The 16,426-nt window shown below is 45.8% G+C and overlaps 1 protein-coding gene and 1 long non-coding RNA gene across 15 annotated transcripts in view; one reads left to right on the forward strand and one right to left on the reverse strand.

The window, feature by feature from the left end:
* The window catches only part of Magi2 (membrane associated guanylate kinase, WW and PDZ domain containing 2), a 1,223,070-nt gene that overhangs the window by 1,183,966 nt on the left and 22,678 nt on the right, over positions 1 to 16,426 (forward strand). For 2 of the 13 annotated variants that reach the window (XM_063233884.1, XM_063233908.1), the window contains 2 exons: positions 1,256 to 1,344; positions 4,067 to 4,342. The exons of 8 other annotated variants lie outside the window; for them this stretch is intronic. In XM_063233884.1, the coding sequence (XP_063089954.1) occupies positions 1,256 to 1,344; positions 4,067 to 4,342 (365 nt within the window). Of the gene's footprint in view, positions 1 to 1,233; positions 1,345 to 4,066; positions 4,343 to 16,426 lie in introns of those variants that run through there. 3 more of the 13 variants (XM_063233935.1, XM_063233926.1, XM_063233923.1) reach the window with 3 other exon arrangements.
* LOC134472469 (uncharacterized) overlaps positions 3,385 to 16,426 on the reverse strand; it is a 60,723-nt gene continuing 47,681 nt past the window's right edge. For both annotated transcript variants that reach the window (XR_010042292.1, XR_010042293.1), the window contains exon 3: positions 3,385 to 3,849. This is a non-coding gene — a long non-coding RNA (uncharacterized LOC134472469). The remainder of the gene's footprint in view (positions 3,850 to 16,426) is intronic.

The raw sequence follows: 16,426 nt of genomic DNA on the forward strand, positions 1-16,426 counted from the left end.
CATTTAAAACCAAAGGAGTGCCTTCTCTGTGTGACACTGAACAGCTTGATCATTTACACGTGAAATTACTTGCACCTCACCAGGGCTAAACGGTCAACTCAATTAATAAATCCTGAAAGTTAATCCCCCGCACCCCCGTGACATTCATTCTACTTGGGAAGCGTTTGCTTCCTTAGCACAGAGAGGTTCTGCTTTGTTCCCACTGTGTTCTTGCTCCCCTTTGATCCACATCAGGTGAGGAAAGACACCCCCAGTTCACCGTCCATAGTCAGCGCAGAGCCTCAGTCTATTGTGCACCATTGCACCACGCTCCCTGTGGAGCTGGTGGGGCTCGTATCCTGGGAGGGTGCCCGCTGCATCCAGGCAGAGGGAACCAGGCCTCCACACGGCTGGGCCACGGAGACTACCTTCCTCTGCTGACACTGACCTCACCATAAACACCGCCCCTTCCTGCCCTGTGCAGAGCTGAGGGGCTGGCACTGCCCCTCCTTAGGGACGAGGCTCCTGGACATTAGGGACCTGGCTGCTCCAGAATCCCGTGCCCACCTTTCAGTGCAGGCCATTGGCCAGGATAGATGCAGACCAAGAGGTTGTTGGTTGGCTCAATCAAGGCTAAGCACTGGGTTTCCGTGCACAGCCCACGGCAGGTGAGTACAGCAGAGGGACCAGGCGGGATGCTGTGGTAAGATTTTTTTCAGTTTTACTTTTTTTTCCAAGACAGCAATTACAAGCAGCAAGTCAGCTGTGATCGTTGAAGATAAACAGTTTTGGAGATGCAAGAAGCTATAAGAATGTGTGAGACTATTAAAGACAACAGATACAAAGATGGGGACCCCATGGCTCCTTTTTTAGGAGTTTTTAAATTTGGAAATAATTACTGTAGCCCATTCTCAAATGACAGCTGACATGACCAAAATATTTTCTTAAGAGAAATTTTTGTGAGAATTCTGATACTACTGCTTCAAATTTTATTAACACTTGCGCCTCCCTAAGAGCACCTCAGGATGCCCTCAATACAGTGAGACAAATATACTTTTGAAATATGCAGATAGCTCAGTCTCTCACTAATTTCACTTGCTGCATGCTTGATAGGGTTAGCTTGACTTCAAGTCTTTATTCTTGCTGCCTACATAATTTTTATTCAACTGCTCTAAACTTACTAAGCAATCTTGATTCTAACAGTAATAATATATCTTTGTCACTGGTTCTGTTAATTCTAATGATTGGTCCTAGGCTGTTCCTCCCCTTCCTTTAGGAATGGTACCTTCCAGTCTCTCCATGTGCATGAAAAGTGACAAGCATGGGTCCCCATATTTCTACTTATTGGGCCACCCTAAAGACACGGTTTGTAAAATCTGCATGAATATTATCTTTCTCTAATAAGCCTTGGTTTTGCATATGTTTTTAACTGATGTATAATGCTCTTCCATAGTAGTAGCTTGTCTAATTACTGCTAGAGTTCTAGAAAATGTTCGTAGCTGAGATCCTATGAGTAGTAAGGATAGGATGTGTGAGTTCACAAAACTTTGAGGCGCACTGCATTCTGGGAGGCCAGTCCAGCATGGCCAAGCGGGAAGGAAGGCACGAGGGAAGAACAAGGCAGTACTAGCTGAGTTCTGCCCCTCACCTGCCACAAAATCGTCCCCAGGCTTTTGTGCAGATACTCAATTTAGCTCCTCTCAGCCCACAGCTCCAATTTAAAATACTCTTTTTGCACCAGACAGAAGGAGAGCCACAATAAGCAGACCTCCCACCTACCCAGGAACTCTGCACTCTACGTGGCATCGTGGGTATTTCCCAGGTTGCTTTGCAGCAGTTGTCCCATCAGGAGTAGATTGTCTTCCCTCCTCCTGCTCGTGCACCATGTTAACAGGAATTGTTTTTTCTAAAAAGAGGCTGTTTGTGACTATTTTTTGAAAGTAGTCATAACTTTATGTCTAAGCAGTACCTCCCCCATTTCAAAATGAATTCCCCAAGTATAGACAGTATTTTAGCCTAGCATCTAAAAATATCCTTCTTAAAATATAAACTATGTCTATTGCCTTGCACCTGTGGATTGAGCAACCTTTTCTCCCTTCAGATTTAAGCCTAGAGGAGCCCCTTACACACTCGGGTCCTGCAGTGGCCTGTGGCTCCTGCCACAATTTAATTGCATTGGGAGTTTGGTGTCAGTTTGGCATCATAGCAGAAACTAAAACACACGCTCAGTCCCCACAGTGAGCCATACAAGTGTGAGCCAGACTGACACACTTCTCATTCTGGTTTAATTCTACCCTGTTCACGCTGTTACAGCTGGGGCTAAGCTCGCCACCACAGGCTTTCCGCTAGCTCTCTGGACTTCTTCTGGAAACATTCCCTAGTGTTAATGATCTCGGTGATTACCATCTAGGATTTATTTAAATCTAACATGAAAGATAACATAGTTCACTAAGTGAGTTATCTAATTGGCCTGCTGCTAAACATTTCCTTATTAAACAGTCTATGCTGACAAAAATATCTGCACATACCCTGTCAAAATCCCTCCTTGAAGTATCTGCACCTAAAACCCATTTTAAGTGAATTGTTCCCCTAAAATATCTGTCTCTTGAGGATAACTTACTGATCTGGGAAAGCTAAATTAGGATGTAAAGGGAAAATTGAGTGTCCTAAGACTCTGTAAAGCCGTGGAGTGGTCACTGAGGAGACCTAGTCCAGTGGCCATGGTACAACGAGGCTTATTTCTCTGTTTCTGGCCTAGGAAAGGTCTGCTCTTGCTATATGATTTATGTTAGTCTGTGATACGTGGGGATGAGGAAGTCTGGATCAACTCACTTGAGTCACTAACTTTAAAGAAGAAAAGAAAAAGAAGGGGGCTCTGTGTGGTTTCTAGGTTCCACCGACTGATCACGTGCCTCTGTGATCCGGGGACCTCGCTCAGTGACTGGGGTCTAAGATTTCCTAATAAGAGGCTCTGCGAGTGTGTTCGTGGGCTCCCAGGGGAGACAGGGAAATCAGGTGATGGAACAAACACAGAGGCCAGTGGCAAAGGGTGGTGAATATCGGAAGCAGGCAGTCTGTTACGTCTGCTTAGCTGCGTCCCAGAACCTTCTCCGTAGACCATGACATTTCAGCCAGGCCTTGAGTGACAAGAACAACCTCACCAGAGTGAGGAGAGTTCCCAGGCTGAGGAAACTGACAACACCAATTCAGGAGAGCTGTGTCACAGGCTCGCTGGGAAGGGGAGGCAGCATCTCCGGAGGGGCCCTCTCCACCCAGCCTCTGGGTGTGCACAATGTCTGCAGACCCCGGGATCCTATTCCCAGCACCAAGGAGGGAGAGACCTTTCTGTGCCAAGCAAAGTTTATATCATCAGATGGCATCAGGAAATGTGAACTATCTGAATTGGAGAATATACTTGGGTAGTTTTAAAGATGGATTTTATTTCAAAATGTGGACAGTTAAAATGCAAAAGCTGAGGCCAGTGATGTGAGGGCCCAGATGAAGAGCATGTAGTGGAACTGGCAGGCGAGGGTGGATCTGGGAGATGTCTGTACTGGAATGGAAGCAACGGAGAGGGTGGCACGGTGACCAGGTCAGTTTGGACACACTGAGTGTCGGACATCTGGGGACACTGAGGGAGGCTGCTCAGCAGCAGCAGGAGCTTGCATGGATGGTGGGGGAGTCCCAGAGGGGACACTATCGCCGGGGACTGATTCCCTGGGGGACTGCACTGGGCAGAGTCCAGAGTCCGTGCGACACTCTCACACCTACACAGCAAGCAGGAGAGGCTGGTGGAGGTCAAGAGACGTGGGGTTGCCCACCAGGTCCATTTCCACCACCACCACAGTTCGCTGGTCATTGGGATGAGTTCTGCAAAAGAAAAGGTTTATTTTCAAGGCAGCTGCAGGAGGTGGGGGAGACCCAAGTCTTGAGTGCACCTTAACTGTGGAGGCTGGGGCTGGGGACGCTTCTGGGATAGAGAAGTGGGGTCTCCGCAGGCCAAGAGGGAAAGAGAGGAGACATGTGACGTGTGACGTGAAATCCCAAGAGAGGAGTGACGGGGACCCACCTGCTTTCTTGGCCCCAGACAGGCTTGGTGAGGTTACAAAGGAGGACAGTCGAAGGCCGCCAGGCTCAGAGCCACTTTCCTGCCTGCCGGGCAGAGTGTCAGCACAAAGCGCTCGATTATCAACAGCAGCTGCTGTCTGATGGAGGGTGGAAACAGCCTGCCCAGCCTCTCGAGGTCCTTCCCCACACGCGGAGCCTGGAAAGCCACCTCGGATCACAGGGCTCCGCCTGCTCAGGTCCATCCTGGGAACACACCCTGGCTTTCTGGTGGCTGTTTCAGCGGCAGAGCACAGAGGTACACGGTGCTCTCGGGTGGGGACGGTGTGCGGAAAGCCCTCTCCAATCACACGGCGCGGGAATGTCTGTACTGTGAAAACACGCCGGCTCTGCCTCATTTCTCTTTTCTCATGGCATACTGCATTTGAAATCTGAATTCCATCAAGAGTTTAAAAGAAAGTAAAAGTGTCCCCCAGAGATCACCCTTGTCAGCATGGTACAAAATCCTGTCACAGGTCTCCGTTCTCCAGCACCTTTGGAACCCCCTATAATCATTAGCACTGACAGCCAGCTCATTCTCTGTGGCTCCTCCAGATCTCCAACTGCCTTCCCACCTGGCTCGGCCTCCCTGAGCTCTCCTGAAGGGTCTCATCTGCTCCCCTGGCTCCCCCTGTCACCACTGTATGCGTGGGATCACTGTTCTCATCCACTGGTCCACGTGTCTTTCTGTGCCAGTACCATGCTGGTTTTGTTATTGTGTCTCAGTAGTATGTTTTGAAATCAGGTATTGTTATTCCTCCAGTTTGCCCTTTTCTTTTTTCTAAGATTGCTTCAATTATTTGCAGTCATTTGTGCCTCCTCATGCGTTGAGGGTTTTTGTGTTTGTTTTTTCTTCTGTGAAGAATGTCATCAGAAAGGATAGTGATGGGATTCTATTGAATCTCTAGGTCCATTTGGGTAGCATGAATTTAAACACATTAATTCTACCAACCCATCAACCTGGAGGTCTTTCTACCTTTTGGTGCCTGTGGTTTCTCAGTTACTATAGGGGTGTCCCATGCCCTTAGTTCATTCCTAGGAATTGTATTTCTTTTGTGACTGTCTTGACTAGGGTTGCATTCATGACTCATTTCTTAGCAAATTCACTATTGTACATAGAAAAGCTATCGACTTTTGTGTCTTAATTATTTATTCTGCTGTGCTATTGCATTTATCAGTTCTAATAGTCTTAATGGTTTTTTATAATTGACTTTATATCCTGGTACTTTACCTAATTTATCAGTTTAGTAGTCTTTTGATGGGACATTTAGTTTTTCTCTACATATAGAAAGAAACAGGCACAATTTGCTTCTTTCCTATTTGTATGCTTTGTATTTTTTTCTCTTGCCTAATTGCTCTAGCTAAAATTTCTAGTACTATATTGAATAAGAGCAGTCAGTGGGCAGCTTTATCTTGTTCTTGATCTTAGAGGAAATGCCTGCCGTTTCCCCTACCCAGTATGTGATTGACTGTGAGTTTGTCATATGCAGCCTTTGTGGAGATGTGACCCTTCTGTCCCTAAGTTGTACAGAGCCTTCCTTATGAAGGAATGTTGAGTTTTAACAGTGCTGAATTTTTTTTTTAATCTATTGAGATGATCAAGTGATTTTTATGCTTCTGGGGTTCTGTTAGCCACTTGTATCTGAACAGCTGTGTCTTTCACAAGATTATGGAAGTTTTCTATTATTATTTCACTGAATAGGTTTTCTATGCCCTTATTTTTATTTCTTTCTCTCTGGGAATGCTGACAGCACAGACTTTATCTTCTAACAGTGTCCCTAGACCTAGAACGCTTTAGCTTCTAGCTAAATGTGATATTTCAAAAGACCTCTCTTCAGTCTCCAATATTTTTTCTTCTGCTTGATCTAGTCTGAGGTTTTCAACATTTTTAAAAGTCTAGCCTCTTAATTTCTAAGTTTTATAGATGGTCCTTTTTCAAAAATGTCTGTGCCCGCTTCAGCAGCACATACACAAAAGTCTCTCTTTGCAGAATACTTCATTCATACTCTGATGCTGTTTAACTGTGTTCTCTTGAATCTCCTTGAGCTTTTTAATCATTACTCTTTTGAAGTCTTTATCAGGCACTCTATCTTCAATATATTTGGTATCTGTTATCAGAGTTAATGAACTTTAAAAGGATCGTATTACTTTAGGGTTTCAGTCACATTCGCATTCCTGTGCTGAGGCTTTTACGTCTGGTGGAATGAATCGCTACCACTTTCTTAGGCTGTGTTTGGCAAAACGCATCCTGGGGAATCAGCTAAACAGTTTTATTTGCAGCTGGGTGCCTCAGCGTAAGGACCTGTGGCTCTGTGGGCTGTGGCGAGTGGACTCAGGCACAGTGTGCATCACACCAGGCTCACGCTATCTGTCGGGTCATGTGGGAGTGGGGACAGCTCAAAGTTCAGGCAGGTGTGGTACAAATGGCAGTGCTTGGGGCTGCTTCTGCCGTGGGAGTGGTGGCCCCTTGGGTAACAGGAGTGTCTGAGCACCCTGACGCTTATTTGACCATGCTTCTAACCTGCACTGCTCCATGTCATTGAGGGGCCTGAACCTCGTGTGCTCTGTTGAAGCAATGGGGGGCGGAGCCCCAGCCCCTCCCCTGAGGCTCTCAACCCCTCTCGCTGCAGGGCAGATCAGGCTAAGTGAGGGCACCCCCTGCAGGGACCGCAAGGTACAGGTGCAGTAAGGCTATTATTTCTCTCTGCTGCTGCTCAGAGGTTGCCCCTGAGAGGTGGTAGACAGGGCCTTTGATCACCCTGTTGCTTTTATTTGTGGGGCTGGCAGGAGCTCGGGCGAGGAGAAACAGCCATCACTAAGCAGATTCTCTCTGGAAGTCTTGAGCTAAGCCGGGGTGGAGCTCCGCAGACAGGGGAGCTGAGGCTTTTCTCTGCCTTCATAGGGACAGGCACGCGTGTGGGGTTCTGACAGAGGGTGGGGGGCCCAGCAGATGGTCCACCCTCAGCCTGTGCCCGTGCGTGCTCACATGCAATGGCCGTGCCCCTGGCTGAGGCTGTGCTCCCCAGCCCTGTGGTTCTCATGAAAGCCACTGTCCCCTCCCCTCTGTTACACCAGCCCCACTCTGTCACACTCCCAGGGGATTGTGTCAGGGCCTGCAGTGAGCGAGCCACCCACTGAGACTGCCTTGGAATATGTGCAGGGGGCCAGACGCGGCACTGCAGGGGTTCTGACCCCTAACACAGTCCAAGCTCAGATGAGAGGTCCCCCATCAAGCCAGCTTCCCTGACCACCGGCGCTCCCTGGGAGATGAGCTGAATGAATGCCTTTTCCAGATGCAGCCTTCCCTGGGGTTTCCAGGCCTCTTAGCTGCTTGGGGAGCCTGCAAGGGCTGTGATGCCTCCCAGTGTGAGGACTGTGGTTGCCTGCATGTCCCAGTCCTGGGACCGTCTGTCTCCTTTGCCTCTGTGAGCGGAGACCCTCCTGGCCGTGGAGCCGGGCAGCAGGCAGGGGGTGTTTGGTTTCTCTTGCTGCACCGCTGGTCTCTGGTTCTCCTCCAGCGCCCTGACTTGTTGCTTGGTTGCTCTTCCTGGAGGACGTGAGGCTGAGGGTGGGCTAACAGAGCCTCTTCACTTCAGCTGTGCCTTTCTTACCGGTGGTGTTTCTGCTTTTTAAATTCCCGCCTAGCCACTTACAATAAATATAATGAATCTTTGTGTTACATGTGAAATGAAGGAAAACTGGCTAACTGAATGTCCCAGGTAATTGCTTCTGGCTCATCTGGCTTTTATTGTCTCTCTAACCTGTTTACTCATGTTGTAGCTGTGACCCGTTGAGAACCCAGGCTGCGTAACATTCCGGGGTTGCATCTGTGCTCCAGGGGCAGTGCAGAGGTACCGCTCAGGCTCCTGGACACTAGGATGTGTGGATGTGAGGTGTGGGTGGGACTCCAGGTCCGCCTTCTTGCTCTGGAGAGGGGATGCCACGAGGCGCTCCGATCCCTTCCACCTCAGGCACCAGCTGTGATTTGATGTTGTAAGGATGACAGAGAAAATCGTGGCATTGTCCCTTCTCCCAAGGAGCACAAATCAGAATGACAAGGGACTGAGATCAGAAGAACAAACGGCCAGGAGCGTGAGATGGGTTTCCTGGAGGACCATGGTCTTCAGCTGCCCATGAGGAACCACTGGGTATGGGGTGGGAAGACACAAGGGCAAAGGGCTCAGTACTCTGAAAGAATATGGGGAAGTGATTTAAAGGCTAAGAACTCAACAATGCGACCATAGTGTAGGGTCCCCTGAAAGCAAAGGGAGGAGCAATGGAGGAGCTTTCGGTGCTTCTGAGAGGCAAATACTGTACCCAGGAACTGAAGGAGATGATGAGGGACCCGAGCATGACATTCACGTGGCCAAAGAAGAGACATGGGGGTGGTGGGAAACATTTTTGGCAAAGGTTTGCCATCCTAGCTGCCTGTTAGAATTACCTGCAGATTTTGCATTGGAAACACCCGGAGAGGCTCCTCCCAGGTCAGGGCCAGCCTGGGAGGGGAAAAGAGTCGTGGGCAGAAGTAGCTCCCATGTTGTGACGTGTGCAGGTCAGTAGAATGAGCAGCCAGAGTAGGAATTGCGGGACTACTGGTAGACCCGAGGAGCTATGCAGCGCAGAAACCTCGGAAACTCAAAGATAAGGTGAGGAAGGGAAGCAACGGGACGTGAGATGCAGGAGATTTGGCAACACCAAGGCCCCAGAAAGACGCTTCGTGGCTAGTGGTATAAAGGGTATAAAAAATTTAAAAAGCTGCAAACATGTCTCCCAGTTAGATCCTGACATTTTAGAAAATTCTAGAACCCCTATCTGGAAGGGGATTCAAAACTGATGCTGTTGAATAGCTCAGTGATCTTTCAAGATCTTTCAAGATGACGGCTAGCATCTCTGGGCTTCTGAAAGGTTCAGTTAGATGTTTCCTTAGTTCCTTTCAGATGCTAAAATTGAGAGTGAACCAGTGTGGAATTATGGAAAACTGAGGAATTTTTAAGCTTCATGTAAACCTTCAAATAGTAGCTCCCAACAAGCAGCCGCATCCATCAGGTGAGAGTAGCTGGGGACACCAAAAGGGGGCCCCATGCAGGAGCCTGGCAAAGGAGAGCAAGGGAGACACCCCAAGGCCAGCTGCAGGCTTGGGGGCACCTGGGGCAGGGGGGCAGGGGCTCAGAGGCTACTTTCTCTCATGCCCCAAATTTAATAATGGGCACAATCATTTTAATAAGACTACTTGGAGTTTCTTTCATGCACCGAGTTTTTCTAGTTTTTATTTATTGTACATATTAATGGAGTACCATGTAATGGTTTGATACGCGTATACTTGTATGATGTTTAAATCAGGTTAAGTGTGTATCTCAAACATATCATTTCTTTCTAGTGAAAGGTTTAAAATCTATTCTTGCCCCCCTAATATTTGCAGCCTCTGATAACCAGCATTCTATCCTCCGCTCTCGCTCTCTGTGGGATTAACTTTAGGTTCCACGCGTGAGTAAGACCACGCTTGTTTCCTGTCTTGTTTCCTTTAATATGAAGATCTCCATTTCCATCCATGTTGTCACAAATGACAGGATTTCCTTCCTTTTTTATGCATGAATAGCACCCCAGTGTTGGTCATTTGATATATATCTAGTCTACTTAAATCTATTGCCCATTTTAATTGGGTGATTTGGCTTTTTGCTTTTGAGTTTCTGGATTCTTTGTATATTCTACATATTAGCCCCTTGATATTCACTGTGTAGTTTGCAAATATTTTCTCTCATCCTGCAGGCTGTCTCTGCTCAGCACTTATTTTAATGTAATACCACTTTGTCTTTTTCTTGCTTCCTGTATTTGGGCATTGTCTTTTTAAAAATTTTGCCCACTCCAAAGTTCTAAAGCCTTGCCCTGTTATTTTGTAGTGGTTTCATACTTTTAGGACTTATATTTAATTCTTTCATCCACTTTTAGTTTATTTTTGCAACTGGTAAGAGATGGGGGTTTAGCTTCATTCTTCTGCATGTGAATATTCAATGTGCACAGCACCATTTATTGAAAAGATTATGCTTCTCCAATATGTGTTCTTAGTAACTGTGGAAAATCAGTTGGCTGTTGATTAGTGTGGGTTTATTCATAGGTTCTCTATTTTGTTCCACAGGTCTGTGTTTATGATAACACCATGCTGCTTTAAAAACTATAGCTTTGCAGTGTGCTTTGAAGTCAGGAAGTGTGATGTTCCTTTGTTCTTTTTCCCTAAGATAGACTTGGCTATTTGGGGATGGGGTAGCTTCTATATAAATGTTGGGTTGTTGTTCTCATTTTCTGAAGAAAATCATTCATGTCATAGTAGAAGTCGCATTGAAGCTGTAGATCACTTGGGTTTGGGTAGCATTTTGACAACATGGATCCCTCCAATCTGTGAACAAAGAATGTCTTTCCACACTTTTGTGTGTTACCTTCAGTTTCTTTCGTCGATGTTTTATAGTTTTCATAGTAAAGATCCACCTCTTTGGGTAAATTCACTCATATGTATATCATTTCCCTCGCTGGTGTATTTACCAGTCTCCTTGACTGGTGTATGTGACTACCATCTTGGGTTCTATTTAAATGGACATATAGCACCACTATAGATCTCTGTGCATTGATTTTGTATCCTGCAACTTTGCTGAATTCATTCATTCTAAAGTTTTTTTGGTGGAGTCTTCAAGTATTTTCTACACATAAAATCACAGTGACAATGTGTCTTTTCCAGTCTGAGTGCCATTATTTCTTTATCTTGCCTGTTTGTTCTGGTTAAGACTTTGAGAACTATGTTGAATGGAAGTGGTGAATGTGGACTTTCTTCTTCTAGATCTTAGAAAAAAACTACTCACTTTTTCTCCAGTCAGTATGTTAACCATTCAACTTATTAAATATGGTCTCTTAAGATTGAGATATGTTCCTTCTGTCCCTAATTTGTTCAGCTTTATAGCATAAGATGATGTTGGATCTTAGCCAATGCCTTTTCTACATCTATCGAGATGCCCGTATGTTTTTATGTCCTTCAGTTGATGCATTGTCTACTGATTTGCTTAAATCATCCTTGCCTGTCTGATACGAATCCTACCTGATGAAATAACCCTTTTTGCTGTGCTGTTGGGTTTAATTTGATTGTATTTTGTTGAGGGTTTTTGCATCGATGTTCATCAATAATAATTTCCTGGAGGATTTTGTTGTTTTCATATGAAGTTTTGGTACTGGGATAATGCAGGACTCACAGAGTTTATTTGAAATAACTCCTTCCTCTTCTATTATTTTGGAATTACTTAAGGACAGGAATTATTAGCTATTCTTTAAGGGTTTGGTAGAATTCATCAGTGAAGTCATCTGGTTCAGGACATTTATTTCCTGAGAGGGTTTTTTATTACAGATTCAATCTCACTACTTGTTATTGGTTTTTTTCAGGTTTTCTGTTTCATGGTTTAATCCTGCTAAAGTGTCTACATCCAAGAATCCTTCCATGTCTTCTAGGTTACGGGATTTGTTGGCATCCAGTTGTGCATCATAATCTCTTGTGATGTTGTACTTCTGTGAATCAGATATGCCTTTTTTCAACTCTGACTTTGAGTCTTCTCTATTTCAGTTCAACTAGCTAAGGTTTGGTCTTGGTTTCTTTTGGTAGAACCTGCATTTTATTTTCTTGATCTTTTATATTTTATTCTTCACTTACTTTGGCTCTAATCCTCATTTGTTTCCTGCTAACTGTGGGTTTGTTCTTATGTTCCTACCTGCTTGCTATACAGTTATAGACTATTTGAGATCTTTCTAGTTGTTTGAGGTAGGCATTGATTGCTATAAACTTTTCTCTTTTAGTACTGCTGTTACTGTATCCCATAGATTACCGTACATTATATCACCATGTTCATTTGTTTCAAGAATTTAATTTCCTTATTGATCATCTCCTTGACCCATTGATTTTTTAAAAGTAAGTTGCTTAATTTCCATGTGGTTGTATGCCTTCTAAGGTTTTTCTTGTTATAGTTTTATTGCATTTTGGTCATAAAAAATACTTGATATTGTTCAAAACTTTGTTGATGTTTTATGACCTATCCTATGACCTATCCTGGAGAACATTCCATGCACTGATAAGAAAAAGATGTTTGACATCCTGGATGGAACATTCTGTAGCCATTAGGTCTGTGTGGTGTAGCATATGACTCATGGTTTGTTTGGTTTTTTTTGTTTTTTTTTTTTTTTTTTTGTGTGTGTGTGTGTGTGTGTGTGTGTGTGTGTGTGTGTGTGTATGAGATGATCTGGCCAATGCTGAAAGTGAAATGTTGAAATCCCCCACTACTATCACAGTGGATTTTCTCCCTGCCTTTAGGTTAATCAATATTTGCCTTACATATTTTAGTGTTCCAATATTAGGTATATATGTTTATAGTTATTTATCATTGTGTAATGATTTTTCTCCTTTTACTTCTTTTGATTTAAATTCTATGTTATTTAAATATGGCTACTCCTGCTTCGATATTGGATTTCATGGGGTTTCAGAAGGAAATTATGACTCTGTGGGAACTGAACTAGAGGTCCTTCATGTCCCTTTAGAAAAGAAAAAAACAGACTTCACATTTTGTCCATGCCTTGAGACTTTGAGCCCAGTATTAAAGGCAAGAGACTAACTCAGCTGGTGGAGGAAACCTCAAGGCAGCACTGGCATTGCTGTCTTCTTTAGCACAGTGAGAAATGGGAGGAAAAAGAACTTGCAGTTTGGCCAGAAAATGAGTGTATTTAAAAGTGTTGCCAAGGAGGGAACAGTTGCTTAAGAGATTAGCACTATTAAAAAGAAGCCAAGTCCTGTACTTCATGCTGACAACAGCAAAGGTGTCTTGTAGGCATCAAAGCAACAGGAAGATCTGACCCACCTGGGCTCCAAGATGTGAAAACATAAACCTGTTTCCAAGACTGTGTCTGAGCAGGGAGCCCTGGGGTGCCCAGCTTGCACAAAACTGCTTAGGGATTTGTTTCTCCATATTCAAGTGAGCCCCAGTATGGTTTGCACTGGTTGGCACCATCCACATGATGCTGGTTTTGAGGAACATGAGATGCAAGACTTAATGGAGGCACCCACTGAGATTTTAGAGGGAAGTGTCAGAGACCAGGTGGTGACAGGATTACTGTGCCTGCAGGTATGCCCTGACGAGGCAATGTGCAAAGCTGTGACCATAAAGTCACAGCTGCAGTGGAGACCTCAGGAGGTCAGAGATGCCAGGAGCATGGAGCACTGCAGTGGGGAGCCGTAGGCCAGGAAGGCATGGAGTCAGGGCTGCCCCGTGCCCTTACAAGTTTCTATCCTACCAGACCTGGAACTGTAGGACTCAAATCTGCCCCAGCAGGTTTTGGTCTGGCTTTGGCCTGATTCCTCCACTTTGGAATGAGAAGCTTACCCGGTGTCGTTGTATCATGGAAATACATAACTATTTTAAAAAGGGGCTTCCCAGCTAAGAGTTCGCCTGGAGTCTCAGAGAAGATGCTGCATTTTGACATTTGAGAAGACCAGGATGACGACTTTTGGAACCAAACACCTTTTTACATTGTGAGGTGGCCGTGAGCGCTGGGTAGGGGGGCAGAATGGTCTAGTTTGGGTCTGGAACGGGTGGCAGGTTTGATCCCCAGCCTGCGACACTATAGGAGACAGAGCTAGGGGACGGAGATGAGGTGGGGGTGTGCCCTTGAAGGGGATACTGGACCCCTGGCCACTGCCAAGCTTCTCCGCTTCCCACTTGCCATGAGGTGACCAGCTTCCTCACACGGTGTCCTCCTTGATGGGCCATGGATGCGTCCCCTACTAAGACTCTTCCTTTTGCTCCTAATTTTCACTGTAAACCTGGCTGAAAACAGCCAACAGCACCTACACCATAGCCTTAAAATTTCCTCTGCCAGATTAATTTGTCTGTTGCTTTTAGTCTTCCACAAAGTCTCACGACCCAGGAAAAATGTAGACCATTTTTTTATCAGGGTGTAGCACACGTGGCTTCTAGACCTACTGTTGGTGGAGGGAATCCTTGTTCCCAACGGAAACCCCTGGAGTCCAGTCATCAGAGCTCTCATCAGTATCACCCTCAAGCTCTGCTTGTAACAATCTAGGACTTGTGTAGCCAGCATCTCCAAACTCCTCCGAACAAACTAGTTCCAAAGGCCTTTAAACCTCACGGTCAGCAACAGACCCAGCAAGAACGCCGTTCCTAGTACCAGCTCTCTGTGTTAATCAACTTTGCCATTGCTGAGACCCGATAGCTGACACTACCCACTACTTGAAAAGTTGATTTTGGTCACAGTTTCAGGGAGCTGGGCAGGCTCCACTGCAGAAGTGCCCCACTGGTAGGGAAAGCTGCTTGCATTATGGTGGCCAGGAAGCAGAGAAGTTCAGAGCTGGGGACAGGAGCACATCCCTCCTAGTTATGCCCCCTTGGCCTGCCACTTCCCCCCAGCCCACCTCTGAATATGAGACTGTTGAGGGACTTTCTAGACCTCAAACACACACTAGTTATTGCTTTTGATAGTTCTGCTTACCATGCTTATGGTATGAAAGCATTCCGAATTTGCTAGTTTAATTGCTCTCACCCGTGAGTTATACACCTTTCCATATTTTCTCCTCATTGTCATCTTCATGTAAAATATTAGAGAGCAGAAAAAATGTAGGTGTCCAGTTAGCTCCTTCCCATTAGATCCATCTACAGCTTACTAAATAGTACCTGTAGCTTGTTTTTAAAGTGAATTATCAGATAACAACCAGGCCAAAAAATTTCACTGCTTATTCAGTGTACAAGTGATACATTGATGGCCTTTCAGTGTTCAAATACAGCAAAAGTGTCCAGTATTTCTGCAGCCAAAGCCCTAGGGCAAGCCTGAGTTCCAGCTAGAAGCCCCAGGCATACTATGGTTATTAAGACAAAAAGAAGATACACAGGCATCCAGCAAGCAGAAGAAAACATGATTCCACATCACTCAGCAGTGAAACCAAAACCACAATGACCATTACCTCACACCAAGAGATGATTGCTATAAAAAGCATCAGGAAGGAATAAGTGACTCATGCGACAATAGTAAAATAACAGTCACGGGGCTTCCTCAGAAAACTAGGAAGGAAATTACCATACGATCCAGCCAGCCCACTTCAGAGTATGCGTCCACAAGACTTAAACACAGGATTTCAGGATCATTGCATACCACGTTCACCGCAGTGTTTGGCACAGTAGCCTAGAGGTGGATGCAACCTGGATGCCTCTGAATGCACGAGCAGGGTAAGAGACTGCAGCGCATGCGTACAATAGAATATCGCGTAGGCTTCCGCTAGTTACGGAAAGATGACAGCTGACTCCGCCTACATCAGGCATCTACAGGAGTCATCTTGCCGGAAGTCATCCGCTTGAGCCCAGCCTGAGCAACTTAGTCTCAGAACCAAAAGGGCTGAGCGTGTGGCTGAGTGAACAGACCCTGGGTTCAATTCCCCTGGAAAGGGAGGGAAGGAAGGAGGAAATGCGGCTCCCAGATTGGGGGAAGAAGGAAAAGGGAAGTGCATAATGAGTTAGACTTTTGGTTTTGCAAGATGAAGCAGCTGTAAAGATTTGTCGCATATAACACTGCTGTGCTGTACACTTGCAAATGTTTCAGGTAGTGACTTTTGTTCCATGGCTTTTCTTTTTTAACGATGATTAAGGAAATGACATTGCACATGGGGTGCTGAAGAGAACCAGTGGCCCTAGCCATTAGCAGGCATTAATCCACAGGGCGCCGCCCACCTTTTGAGCCTTATCTTGTGCATGGCACCAAGGAAGAGTTTTGTAGAGGAGCAGGATCCTAAGACAGGTGTCAGGGATCTCTCGCCAGACCGTTTTATGTGCAGCTGCCGCTGTTTTAATTCCTGCCTTGGGTTGATTTGGATGAGGACCACACCAGGGCACTGAGGGTGAGGACCACGTGTGGACAGCAGGACCTGCCACACCCGAGGGCCCGGTGGCTTGCTTATGTATTTTCCTTTCTACCCCACCTCTTTTCAGGAAGACGCTGTGGATTCAGGATTTCAGGGTAGGAATGGAGATCCATTGTCCTACCTGTGCCCACAGTAGGAGCTTGGGAAATAGACAAATGCTAATAGGACCCGGTCCAGCTTCCCACTGAGAAGTTCGTGGAAGAGGGAAAAGCATCCCCATCTGTCCTCGTCAGGATGGAGGTGGAAGCACAGACAGCCATTGCTCCAGGGGCAGGGAATATGAACTTGGAGCCATCACCAGATTAGTCATATTGTAGAATGCGGAAATCATGGCACACGAGCTACTTCCCCGTGACCTTGTTTCTCAGGAAAACTTTTACTGGACCAGCTGGCAGG

Source organism: Cavia porcellus, unplaced genomic scaffold, assembly GCF_034190915.1.
Source record: "Cavia porcellus strain 051 isolate PalLab524CR breed Dunkin Hartley unplaced genomic scaffold, mCavPor4.1 scaffold_2, whole genome shotgun sequence".
Lineage (NCBI taxonomy): Eukaryota > Metazoa > Chordata > Mammalia > Rodentia > Caviidae > Cavia > Cavia porcellus.